The sequence below is a fragment of the Peromyscus eremicus genome, chromosome 1 (assembly GCF_949786415.1).
Source record: "Peromyscus eremicus chromosome 1, PerEre_H2_v1, whole genome shotgun sequence".
Classification (NCBI taxonomy): domain Eukaryota; kingdom Metazoa; phylum Chordata; class Mammalia; order Rodentia; family Cricetidae; genus Peromyscus; species Peromyscus eremicus.
In genome coordinates, this window is record NC_081416.1 from 107,250,916 (window position 1) to 107,264,490 (window position 13,575).

Here is a 13,575-nt window from a genome sequence, read left to right on the forward strand (position 1 = left end):
GGGACACCTTGCTCAGCCTTGACACAGAGGGGAGGGGCTTGGTCCTGCCTCAACTTAGTATGCCAGACTTTGTTGACTCACCAAAGGAGCCCTTACAGTCTCTGAGGAGTGGAGGGGCGGGGGAAGAAGGGAGGGAGGGAGGACGAACTGAGATTATTATGTAAAATTAAAAGCTCTAAAAAAAAGTATATTAATTTTAAAAAATGAAAAAACACATGAAAAAAAAGAATAAGCCTCTGTGTATGATTTATTTGGGAGCTGGGTGGCGGGCCCCTCAAAACAACAAAAGAGCAAAAATAACCAACATCAGTTTAGCATGGATTAAAGCCATGGCATTCCTGATGAATGCTGTTCGTGTTTAACAAGTTACTATTCCCTAACAAGGCATAAGAACCTCAAAATGGCTTTGGTTGTTTAGAGCAATCTCTAAGGAATTAAAAGAGCTACCTGTGGGGATAATGGACATGCTAGCCTGATACCTGTGCTTTTCAAGACCCCACTTCTCTTTCACAGAGCTGCTCACTCCAGCCACATATCCCAGGTCCAGCCACACCCAGCTCAGCACATCCTCCTCTGCATGCCCCAGCCCAGCAGAGCTGTCCATCTCCCCTCAACACCAGAGTGCTGCAAAGAACTCTATTCTACCTGCTGCAACAGGAACTCTCTCTCTCTCTCTCTCTCTCTCTCTCTCTCTCTCTCTCTCTCTCACACACACACACACACACACACACACACACACACACACACACACACACATCTTACACCACCAGACTGCAAGTGTCATAAGAGTAAGAACAGACCTCTGTGGAGCTGACCTCAGGCTCTGACAGGAAGCAGCTTAACTAATGATGCAGTTAGCGATTATTTGCTTACATCCATTTCAAGGGTAATTTCATCTTTCAAGAGAGGTCTATCCATGTCATGTATCAATAGTCTGTACCAGCAAGCTCCTTCATCTTCTTTATTATTTGGTCTCTACAACTCTAGGAGTTAGGTATTCTTACTATAACCACTGAACAAAGGAGAGAGCTGATGCTGGAGATAAAGCTCGCTCAAGTGAAAGAGCAAACTGGTGGTCAGAACTGAAACCTCATCAATCCGCTTGGTCTTCACTGCTTCTCAAAACATTGATGTTCAGAAGTGAATGTGAAGTTGAAATACGTGAGTGTGTAGGAAGATGCCAAGGATGGGGAGGCCTAGGATCTGCCCTTCTAGGATCTGCTTCTGATTCTTAGCTAGGACTGTTCCTCTCCTACAGGTCTCTTCCTTTCCACCTGAGAACAAGGATACCCAGCAAGCGTTCAGCGGGGCTGAGAAGCCCAAGGAGCACTGGGGTCTGATGACTGAACATCTATCTCTCTGCTTGTATTAAAACATAAAGGAACTGGCCAGGAAAAGTTGCCTGTGGATTTGGCACAGAAGAAGAGTTAAAGAAATGAGGAATGTGTGTGGTACAAACCTTTAATCCTAACACTCAGAAGGCAGAGGGAGAGGCAGGTAGATCTCTGGGTTCAAGGTCAGCATGGTCTATATAGCATGTTCTAGGACAGCCAAGGGTACTTAGAGAGACCCTTCCTCAGACAAAAGAAAACCGAAACAAAAGGGAAAGAGACAAGGCAGTACCATTTACACAAAATAGCCCCAGGAATCTGGACACCTGGTTCCCATGACATCATTTCTCAGGAGCTATTTTATTTTCAGTACATGTAAATTATTTTTTATTTTTTTTTTTCTTCTGGTTATTTGGCTTTCCAGCCTGTGTGTCACTATAGAAGCCAGACCAGGATAGACTCAAATTAACAGTCTTCTACCCAACCCTCCTGAGTGCTATGTAGAGTTGTGCACCCCCATGTCCTGGGGATTCAATTCTTGACAGCCTAAAGAAAAGAATCACAGATGACTAATGCAGTAACAGCATAATTAGATTCATGCCTTGCTGTCAACTCAGTTCAGTAAACATTTACCAAGATGCCCTGAGTGTGGTGCCATGCCAGACTCTGACACCAGAGTTAGCATTATTCCTACTTGACAGGAGTTCACAGACTAGCTTCTTGGTAGAAATTTGACATTTTCTAGTCACAGCACCGGCATAACGGAAAGGAGACTTTCTTAGTTCTATGTTCCTTCCAAGTTAAGTTTTGTTAATAGATATATTGTTAAAAAGTGATAGAAAATATAGTTAGTGAAGCAAGCTAATAGATTATACTATTTTAATTCTTACAAACCAAAAACCAGTAGAACAAGAAACTAAATGAAAATGCAACTCCTTTACCTCTACCCTTCCAACTTGACAGTCAAACTTTCATAATTTTTTTTTTGCATTGGTTTTGTTTCAGTCTTACTTACTAATAGATAAATATTTATTGAACATCTACTATATATACAATACAGTTCTTCACTTTAAAAATATAGTATTAAATAAACATACAAAAATTCCTACCCTTACATTTACCTTCTATAGGCCATAGTCAAACCAACTATACACAATAATGTTCCCATGCCTGCTGGCCTTATAATTAAATTTTCCCCAAAAAGTGGTTTTGTCTATTTGTCTGTCTGTCTGTGTGGAGACAGGGCATCGTGTAGCTCAGTCTGGCCTTGAACTATATGGCAGTACAGGCTGGCTCTGAATTCCTAGCCAATGGCCCTGTCTCACTGACATTTTTCATTCACTGGTGAACTTTGCCATCTTTCTATTACTATTAAGTTCATTTTATTTTATTTTTTATTACACTTATTTACTTATTTGGGGGAGGGCACATGCCATATCACACCCGAGGACATCAAAGAAGAACCTACAGTAGTTAGTTTTCTCCTTCCATCATGTGGGTCTCAGGGATAAAGTCAGGTCATGAGCCTTTGCCAGCTGAACCATCTTGCTCACTCTTTATTTTTAAAGATCATTACAGTTAAAAACAGTAATTCTTGGTCATCTACACTGCTAAACATTTTCTCCCATTTATCACTATAAAAGATACTGTTTCACTCATGTGTACATACCGTATTATTGCAAAACCAGACAATGTCCCCTTCATTACCAGTGTAGAAAAGTATTGATCCACCATCTCTTTTCCAATGTTTATCAGCTTTGAGGTACCGCTGCTTAAAAGTTCTTGTGTCAGAAAATCCAAAGTGGTCAACCTATGATAAAGACAAAACAAGCAAGACATATTTCAAGGAAAAGTAATTGAAATTAACATTAAGGTGACTCATTCTTCCATTGAAATCAACCTATACTACAAAAATGATCAAAACAAAATTTAATGTTCATTTGGTCTTATCAGTACTAATGTCATTTGAAATTACTTTGCTTATATACTAGGATAAAACAGTATTTGTTATGGTGGTCAAGATTTTCAGTTAAAAGAAAAGATATTACAAAATCAAGTAGTTTGTTAAAAACATAATAAAGTCAAAATTTAAAATTTTAATTTGATTTATTTTATCTGATTAATTTTAATGGAGAAATAAAAACTGTACATACTTATAGTGTTACAACATGATATTCTGAAATATGTATATATTGTAGAGTGGATAAATTGAACATTAAGTATCACCTACCATACTTACCTTTTTAGGGTGATGGGGACATAATCAAATGTCTTAGTACTTTTCAAATAGTCAATGTATTCCATTAGTTTTCAAAATGCCTTACTATCTGAATTTTCATCATTCAAATTTTTAACATAAAAGTAAAAAACCAATTAGACCACTGAAAAGATCTATGAACTGTGTGATTCCAATACTAACAGACATTCTAAATGTTGAGGTTTCGATGTCTAACACAACTTCTAAGAAAAAGAGCCAATAAAGGAACTAAGTCTTGTTATCAAAGTGACTGACTGACATTTGGGACAAAGAAATTATAAGATAGGCTTATGCATCCTACTGCACAAAAGAGCGAAGGCATGCTTAAAAACAACAGAGTTGCATTAATGGATGAAGGAGCCAAAGACAAAGAACTATTTATTATTGGCTCACATTTTAATAAGCTTAGCATAAAACAAATTGACCACAAAAAGAATAAAAACTGTAATTGATTGAAACATTCAATTCATGAAAATCACTAGAATATGTATTGGGTGGTTTTGTGTGTCAACTTGACACAAGCTGGAGTCATCAGAGGAAGGAGCCTCAGTGGAGGAAATGCCTGCTTGAGATCCAGCTATAAGGCATTTTCTTGTTAACTAAAAGTCATTTTTATCTTAATCCTAACTTTAGATTTACTCCAAAGGGGGATATACAAAGGGTGGCAGAGTAAACGGAAGTCTCTGAAAGGCAGCTGGGCAAATCTGAAGGTGGTACATTTTACAGGGCAATGGATGGCTGGAGGATTGCTTTAGATTAAGTGAGTTTGAAGGAACATAATTACCAGAGAAAATGCCATCCAGGATTGGATCCTAGTTTGAACAAATAAGATGCAAGTGATAAACTGGAGTGATTGTGTTGATCTTAATATGGACAAGGAATTAAATGATACTAAATACTTGACAGAAGTCACCACATTACTCTGGATGCATAAGAAAATGTTTTTATTTTTAACAGCTGTACCCTGAAAGATTTGAGAGATAGAATGTAACACTATTATCTTGGATTCACTCTAGCACAAATAAGCGAAGTGAATGTACGTGAACTGAAGTTTCATCTACGCTGAAAGAAATAACATACTTAGGGTACTTGGACTTTGCAAGATAGCTAAACCATGTCAAAAATAAAAAAGACAATAAACATTTTGAAACTTTGGATATATTTTTAAAGTTTTATTTTTTAACCTTTTGAAATTGTGAGCTACCACTGAAATATAACTATCAAGTCTCTTAAGATGATAACATTCACATACAACTACAAGAAAAAGCTATACCGGAGCCTTTAGGATGATGGAGGCTAAATATCTCCATGATTTGAAGTGATGGTATTAACGATGCCAGGCCTGGTCGGAAGCACACTAATCCTAAGAGGGGAATACTGAAGATGGGCAAGAGATAATGAATTACAAGAACTATTCTTACAGTGTCAACTTTTTTTTTTTTTTTTTTTTTTTTTTTTGAGGGTTTCCATAAGTGTTAAACCAGAAATACACCATGAAATGTCCTTTAAATTCCCAGCATCTTCCTGGCTCCTTCACATCATCAGGAACATCAAGGGCAGCTACAGAACTGAATTTTCAGTACCAAGTGGTCAGACACACACACACACACACACACACACACACACACACACACACACACACACACTGGGACAGTGCGCCCCCTGCTGTCCAGACACACACACACACACACACACACACACACACACACTGGGACAGTGCGCCCCCTGCTGTCCAGACACACACACACACACACACACACACACACTGGGACAGTGCGCCCCCTGCTGTCCAGACACACACACACACACACACACACACACACTGGGACAGTGCGCCCCCTGCTGTCCAGACACACACACACACACACACACACACACACACACACACACACACACACACACCGGGACAGTGCGCCCTCTGCTGTCCAGACTGAGATCCACATGTCACTTTCCAAGGCCTACAATGGGGACTTGAGAAACAACAGCATGAAAGGACCACAAAAGCAATCTGACCAGCACTGCTCTAAGCAAGCTGAGCTCAAAGGGCTCAAAAGCCTCGGCCAGGGTCAACAGATGGAACTTCGAATCATTTCTACAACTTGCCTTAGGGACATAACAAAAGTAGGTTACATGCCGTGAAAGCCTCACAGGCATGACCTGGAAGGGAAAGCACATTTCGGGTCACACAGCAGTTCTTTCTACAGTAAAAAAGAAAAATTCAGAAGATGCTGCCTGCTTCACCGTGTAGAAATGTGGCAAGGATTTGAGAGCAGGGAGGGCAAGAGGGAATGAGGTCATCCTCTAAATAAAATCTACCGTGGCAAAGATACGTTTGCATTTTTAACTGCCCGAGAATAAAGCATACATCCAGAAATAATATTATATCTATTAAGCATAGTTGGGTGACAATTTGGGAGCAGTAAGGATAGAAAAAACACAGAGTACCTACTTCATGCTATCAGTCACCTGGCCATCTCCATCAACTGTGGACATTAATGTCTTATTATAGGATGATGACCCTCAGAGAAGTCACATAATTTCTTAAATAACACAGTTCTTTTTCCATGCTTTGACAAACACTGATTCCTAAACTCTTTGTGTTTTTTTTCATAACATACAGTTAGTTATAGATAGGGCTGACAACAGGCTTCACCCCTCACCAGAAGCCACTCAAGAATCTTCCTCTAAAATCTGTGGACACAACCATAAGCCATTTACTAAGTTACAGTCCAAAAATACATGGAATGTTGGTTCTTTTGCTGCCCTTGGTGATAATCATTACTGCAGTGCTATGTTTAACTCAATTAGGTCAACTGACTTAAAAAAGAAAACCACACTCTTTCTCAACAGCATTTCATTTTAGGATCTCGCTATGTGGTGGTCTTATTTAGGCACTCAGATACATTATTATAATATATTATTATATATAATATATTATTATAATAGCTAGCAGAAATTTTATTAAAGATATAAAAGGTATCCTCAGAGATAAACATGACAAAAAAGAATGAGTCAATACACCTTGAGGGAGAGCTCTCTTCTGTGCAACCCTAACCCAGATAAAGAAATGAACACCTCCTCTCCCCACTTAGATGTGTGTGTTGTGGGTGAGTTCAGAGACTGTGGCATTGCATTCTGTTAGCTTCTCAAATGGGGTGTGACAATGCTCCCAAGCACATTTGATTCCTGAAGGGAAGGACAACTCCAAGTAGAAAGGGCACAAGACCTCAAAGAAGGAGCCAAAACTGAGAATGAACAAGGAACACAGGCAGGCCCTGTCACTGTCGCTGGAGAAGCCTGTGTATCTCGAGTCAGTCCTAAACTGCAAGCTCTGGCATTCTCTGAGCTAGGATAAGAATGGAGAGCAATGCCATGTCTTATGAATGAAGTGTTGTTGGGTATGACTCTCTGTTTATTCCCACTTTACTGTGTCAAAGCTATTGAAAACCTGCCTAAACACTCTACGTTTACTTGTCTCTACAATAGGAAGACAGGAAGCGCTGGAGACTGAATGTAACTGAAAGAGTCCTAAGGGCAACAGCTTTCCCGGACGGGAATGTGACAGCAGAGAAACGATGACAAGAGAGGGTGAAGCTGACAACCAGGAATTCTTCTTCCCTCTGCCTCACTGCTAATACCTGAGCTTTTGCTTCCACCCTTTATTTTGGTGTTGGAGTTAAACTTAAGACTTTATGCATGCTTAGCACACACTACAAATATATATCCTAGAGTCCACAAGGATGGATGGTAGGCATTTCCTCAGCTATTCTTCAAATGAAGCACCTTTCTATGCAACAGCCTATTCTCAAAAAAATAAAAAATTGAGATTTATCTTATGGGTCTGAGTATTTGTCTGAATGTATGTCTGTATACCATGTGAGTGCAGTGTCCAGGGATGCCAGAAGGCATCAGACCCCCAGAACTGGACTTGTAGATCAGGGAGTTGTGAGTAACCATGTTTGGCTGAGATTTGATGGTCCTCTAGAAGAGCAGTCAGTGCTCTTAACCACTGAACCACCTCTCCAACGCCATGATACCTATTCTTGGCATGCTTTTTTCTATAATAAACAAGAAAGACACAGCAGTCTCTTCCTTCTGTAATATTTTTTATAATATGTTCTTCTTATAACATAGAAATGAAATATTATGGGAAGACAAAAATGGCAAGTAAAAGAAAAACAAAAACAGTGATCCATCATAGAAGTAAAAAAAAAAAAAAGTAGTTTTTTTTTAAAAAAAAAAAAAAGAGTAGGAGTCAGCTTCTTGTAGTAAACTGTCAGCTTGAAAGGCAGGAGAAGTAGAGTTTTTTGCATCCCCACCATTTTGGCAATTTAGAATGGCAATAGCTACCACAATACCTTCATACAAGACAACACTTTATAAATAATAGCATGTGATTCTAAAGCAATGGCTCATCATGTTTCTAAGAATGAGGTTCCTTTGCTAACAGTAAAATTTTGTCTAATAAAAATTAAACTATGAACTTTCCTTTTATTTGATGAGGCCATTTTTTATTTTAATGTTTTTACTTTTGTATGTGTGAGAAAGACAAGTCTCACTACATAGCCCGGGCTAGTCTCAAACTCATGGTCTCCTGTTTTTGCTTCTTGCCTGATGGGATTATAAGTATATGCTACCACATTCAGCTTAAGTTTTTCACAGATGTGTTATATTCTGGAATCCAATATCTGAGCAAATATGAGAAGTATTTATAAATTTAATAGTGATATAAATAGCATCTAATACTATTGAGGAAAATGTATTTTCCTGTTTGGTAGGACAATAGATTCAATCACTCTCCAATACCTCTGAAGTGCCCAGGAACTTCCCTTTGACAAGAAGCCCAAGAGGGGCAATAATTTTCTAAATTGCCAAAATGTTATGGAAGCTAAATACTTTATGCTCTACTGCTAAGACAGGTGGAGACTTCCCACCCTTCAAATATCTCAAGTATTCCTGTGTGTGTGTTTGTGTGTGTGCGTGCGTGTGTGTGTGTGTGTGTGTGTGTGTGTAATTACACAATGAGTAATAGTTTCATTCAAAGATTCTGGCATCACTTGTTGGCTAAATAGTACTAGAAGAGCACAGCATGACTGATAACTCACAGGGCCTAAGGAAGCTTAGTACCACTACAGCTCTCAGATTAAAATATCACTATACTAATCAAACACATAGTAAAGTAGGAGAGCCCATTAACTTTAAATTAGATCATACACGCAGGACAGATGGAAACTTAGACCTCAAGGCCAAGCTCTTGGGTAAAGATCTACATGCTACAGAGATGCCAATTCTTTCCATCTTTCTCACTTTTCTCCTCCTTTTCTCTCTCTCCCTCTCCCTCCCTCTCCCTCCCTCTCTCTCCCTCTCTCTCTCTCTCTCTCTCTCTCTCTCTCTCTCTCTCTCTCTCATCTATTTAAGGACGAAGACCAGACTGAGCAAAAGCTTGAGAACCTCTTGCTCCAGGCTCCTGGGTGCTGGGATTAGAGACATGTACCACCATACCCAAATTTTTCTTGTCTTTCTTAAATACATATTCATATCACTGAAATCCGGCAATTGTTCCCCTTTTAATTTTGTTTCTCATGTTCGTTTGCTCCATGGCTTACACTAGCCTGCTACTCACTATGTAGCCAGGCTGGCCTTGAACTCAGCAATCCTCCTCAGTGTTGGGGTTACAAGGTGTGCCACCACAGCTAGCTCCACTTCCCTCCTTTTTAAGGTCAGGAGTCAAAATGTATGTTGGAAGTCAGGATAGAGGTTAACATTGAAAGGGGCAAGTGACTCAAAAGAGAATTAAGGAATTCCACGTTAGAATGAGACATGCTTCTGTAGTAAATAAAATTAACTCATAAATAGATTTTAAAACATTCAAAATTGAGGACAGGAGAGATTGCTGAGTGGTTAGGACTATTTGTTGCTCTTACAAAGTACCCAGTTTCAATTCCCAGCACTTACATGGTGGCTCACAACCCTCCATAACTCTATTCCAGCATATGTGGCACAATCTTCTGACCTCCAAGTACACCAGGCACACATGGTGCACATATATCCATTTAGGCAATACGCTCATACACATAAAATAAATCTTTAAAATTCTTCAAAATTTCACCAAATCATACAGTATTACATCTTCCTTTCAGGTAAAACATTTATTTTAGGAAATGGTGCAGTCAATACTCACTAAACAAAGACTTGAAGGAAAGAACTTGGTAAGACCCTATTGAGAACTTGGCAAATGTGATGAACGTGCTAACAAGCACACCATAACAAGGCTGAGTTCTGTGTACAGGATGCTAGAGAATTCAGAAGGAGAGAAGTATCCCACCCATGGAATCATGGGAAGCAGCCTGTAGGGGAGTGACATGCATGCCGAACTTGAAGCCTAACCAGAATGTTCTCAGATACAGATGAGCAGCTCAAGCAAACAGAACAACAACATGTGCAAACCTGTGAACTGTACAGAGCAAGCTTCGAGGAAAAAGCTGTTAGTGTAAGAAGGATATGGTTTTATGAGGGGAAGAGGTAGGAAGTGACATTAGATTCTTCAAGCCGCTATCAGATTTAGATGGAAATCTTCCAACAAAGAGAAACGTAGCGGAAAGCTGAGAGTATCTCTTAAACTAGTGGTGAGTGGAATAGGATCACTGGAACAGAACTTGAGATGGGGACTTTTCTTTGTCCCTTGTCAAGTCATCAGTGATTAGAATAGCACCTGGAATATAGTAGGTCCATGGATACACAGGGAATACATTAATACATTGTGTACCTTCATTCAGCAACTGATGTAGAAACAGAGCCAACCCTAGGTCCATGGATAAACACTTTCTTATATAAGCTGCCTTGGTGTCTTTTTACAGCAATAGAAAAGTAACTAAGATAGCCCCCAACAAGGAACTAATCCTACTCACATCTTAAGTTTGGACTTGTAACCTCCAGAAATGAGAAGCTGTTTTCACCTCAAAGCTTATAGTTCTTTGTTCCAAAAGCCAGTACTGAAGGTCTTTCCAGGGGGATGGCATTGGAGATGAAGTCTAAAGGAGGCAGCCAAGGAAATAACTTGAAAAGAAGGAAGGGAAATATAAGGGCCAGATTACATGTAAACCATAGGATGATGCAGAATGATTCTTAGAACTGAAAGAGTTTTGTTTAATTTGAAGGGTAATGGAACTCCACTAAGAGCTTTAGGATTTAGTTCCATTTGCTTTTTAAAAACAAATCTATCTTGGCTGTGCTGTGGTGTACAGGGTATTAGGTCCTTGAGCTCACAAATAAGCACTAAGGAAACCAAGAATGTTAACACTCAGGGTTGTTGTCTCTTCAATGGAAGGGTTATGTTCCTGTTTTCCACCCAAAGGATTGGGAATGATGTAGTTAATACCCTGATGTCTTATGCTATCTGTAGGGCCAGGCCACACCCAAATCCTCCAGGCTATTAAGTTTAACCCAAACTCTCCCTTCCTTCATTTTGAACACTGTTTCTCAGTCAATAGAATCCATCCTTAAGGAAGGTGTCACATGTACTTTGTAGCATGGTAACCTCTATAATCACCTTGACCACATTAGATTCTCCCCTAGGCCCTTAAGCTATAGAACCCATCTTTATGAAAGAGGTCTGTGGTGATATTTTAATTGTGATGAAATGTGATTTTATTTGTATGTTAATAAATAAAGTTTGCCTGGAGATCAGAGGTCATAGCGAGCCAGGGACAGCAGTCAGGCGGTGGTAGCCCACACCCTTAATCCAGTCACATAGCAGGCAGAGTCTCTGTGTGGTCAAGGACACAGCCAAGCGTGGTGACGTGAACCTTTAATCCCAGTACCAACCATAGAGACCAGGAAGTCTGTATAGACAGGCAGTGACGAGGAAGTCATGTGGCTGGGCTCATAGCCAATAAGAAAGCAGAACAGGAAAGCAATAAAAACATAAGTCAGATATTAGAAGGTCTCTCTGAGGGGAAGCTACTGCTGGTGGTAAGCTAAAGCTAGGTGGCTCTTGCTCTGATCTCTTTGGCTTTAACTCTGTATTTGGCTCTGTGTTTCTTATTTAATAAGACTGTTTAGAAATTCGTCTACAGAGATCACATGTATTTTGCAAAACACTTTCAATTTAGTTATGCCTTAAACTTTACTGTGCACACAGGATTGAGATTATTGGTACCAAGAAACTTTTTTCAAACTTACAATTTTGTACTTAAATGCCTAAAATAAACTGTCTAGTGTCAGACTCTAGAAGTCTGAACCAACACCAGCTACTGAGTCATGTTGAACCAGATTTCCTTCTTGCCTCATGAAATTGTCACTCTGCTGGCCCTGGTGTTTGCGGAGACCCCCATACTGTAGATGACCTGGAAGAGACTTTTAAATAAAGGGAGATGAATAAAGAGAACACTACAGAAAGTTCCCAGTGGAAGATGATTGTAGAAATAATAAACTGGGGGAATAGATTAGCCAAATTTCAAATCCTAGTCTATCTTCAATTGCTACAATAGAAATATTAATTTTCCATTTTCATAAAACATCCTTGAATGAACAGAAGGACCCCTCTGAGGAAAAGAATGCAGTACCTGTATCTACAGTGTCTTTTCAGTAGCAATCAACAAAGAGAACATCTCCTAGACAGCAGCTGCTACCATATCACTCATTCCTAGATGACTGTGCAGAGCCCTGACTGTGGTCATCTAAACACTAAGGGCCCTGACGCAGTACTTAGTCAGAGCCACAAGGCTGGCATGCCCCATCCCTAGTATTTGATAAAGTAAACAGAGCATATTCTATTTGCATTCTTTTCCACCAAAACTCTTGGAGGCTATTGATAGAAATCGAGGGGCTAAATTGTTCTTAGACTTTTTGGTTCCTGTTCTATGCTGATGAAACACTGGACACCACAGGCCACAGTCTTCACTTTGTTATTTCTGAAGAATTAAGAAACTACCTTTCAGGCCAGTGAGATAGTTCGGCAGGTAAAGACAGCTGCTATCAAGGCTGATCACATCCTTGAAGATGATCCCATCTCCAGAACTCACATGGTAAAAAGAGAACTGATTCCAAAAGGTCTCCTCTAACCCCCGGACACACACAAACACATACATATACAGATATACTCACACACAAACCAAATTCACAAAATTAATGAATAAAAATATAAAAAATAGTTTAAATAAAACCACTTTTCTATAGTGCTACCGTACTTTCATAAACATCAGCAATGTAAAATGACACACCTTTGCCAGTATTTGTGTTTTCTTAGTGAGAGCCATTCTGAGATGCAGTCTTCATGTTATTTTGATCTGCATTTCCATAATGACTAAGGAAGTTGAACACATTTTCATGTATTTATTGGTCATTCATGTTTCTTCTTTTAAGAACTGTGGATCTAGTCGTAATAGTTAAAGTATGGAATGGGCCAAGATGCTCAAGACAAAAATAATGAAAATGTAGTGCATATATACATGAAATTTTATTCATCCATGAAGAATGGAATTGCTATTATTTGGGGAATGAATGATAGGGATCATTTGGTTGTCAGTAGTTCTCAACCTATGGGTTGAGACTCCTATGGGAGTCAACTGACCCTTTCACAGGGGTTGCCTAAGACCATCAGAAATATCTGGTATTTATAGTATGATTCATAACAATAGCAAAATTACAGTTATGAAACAGCAATCAAAATCATTTTATGGTTGGGGGTCACCACAACATGAGGAACTGTATGAAAGGGTCACAGCATTAGGAAAGTTGAGAACCACTCGGTTAAGTGAAATACATCAGACTCAGATAAATGTTACTTGTTTTCTGTCATAAGCACAACCTAGTTTTCATTCATATATATAATGAAAGAGGGGTTGTTTGGGTGGAAGGGAGGATTTAAAGAGAATGGAGAATAAGAGAAGGTGATTTGGACAAAAAGAAAGACAAATACTGCCTGTTTTCTCTTGAATACAGACTCTAGACTCAAATATCTACAGAGATAGGTGAAAAAAAGGAAAC

The 13,575-nt window shown here is 39.2% G+C and overlaps 1 protein-coding gene across 3 annotated transcripts in view; it reads right to left on the minus strand.

The window, feature by feature from the left end:
* The window catches only part of LOC131917448 (lysosomal Pro-X carboxypeptidase-like), a 52,999-nt gene that overhangs the window by 21,143 nt on the left and 18,281 nt on the right, over nucleotides 1-13,575 (minus strand). For 2 of the 3 annotated variants that reach the window (XM_059271291.1, XM_059271274.1), the window contains exon 2: nucleotides 3,001-3,141. Coding sequence is in view for 1 of the 3 variants with exons in the window: in XM_059271274.1 (XP_059127257.1) it covers nucleotides 3,001-3,141 (141 nt within the window). In the remaining 2 variants the exon portion in view is untranslated. Of the gene's footprint in view, nucleotides 1-3,000; nucleotides 3,142-10,496; nucleotides 10,620-13,575 lie in introns of those variants that run through there. The other variant, XM_059271283.1, reaches the window with a different exon arrangement.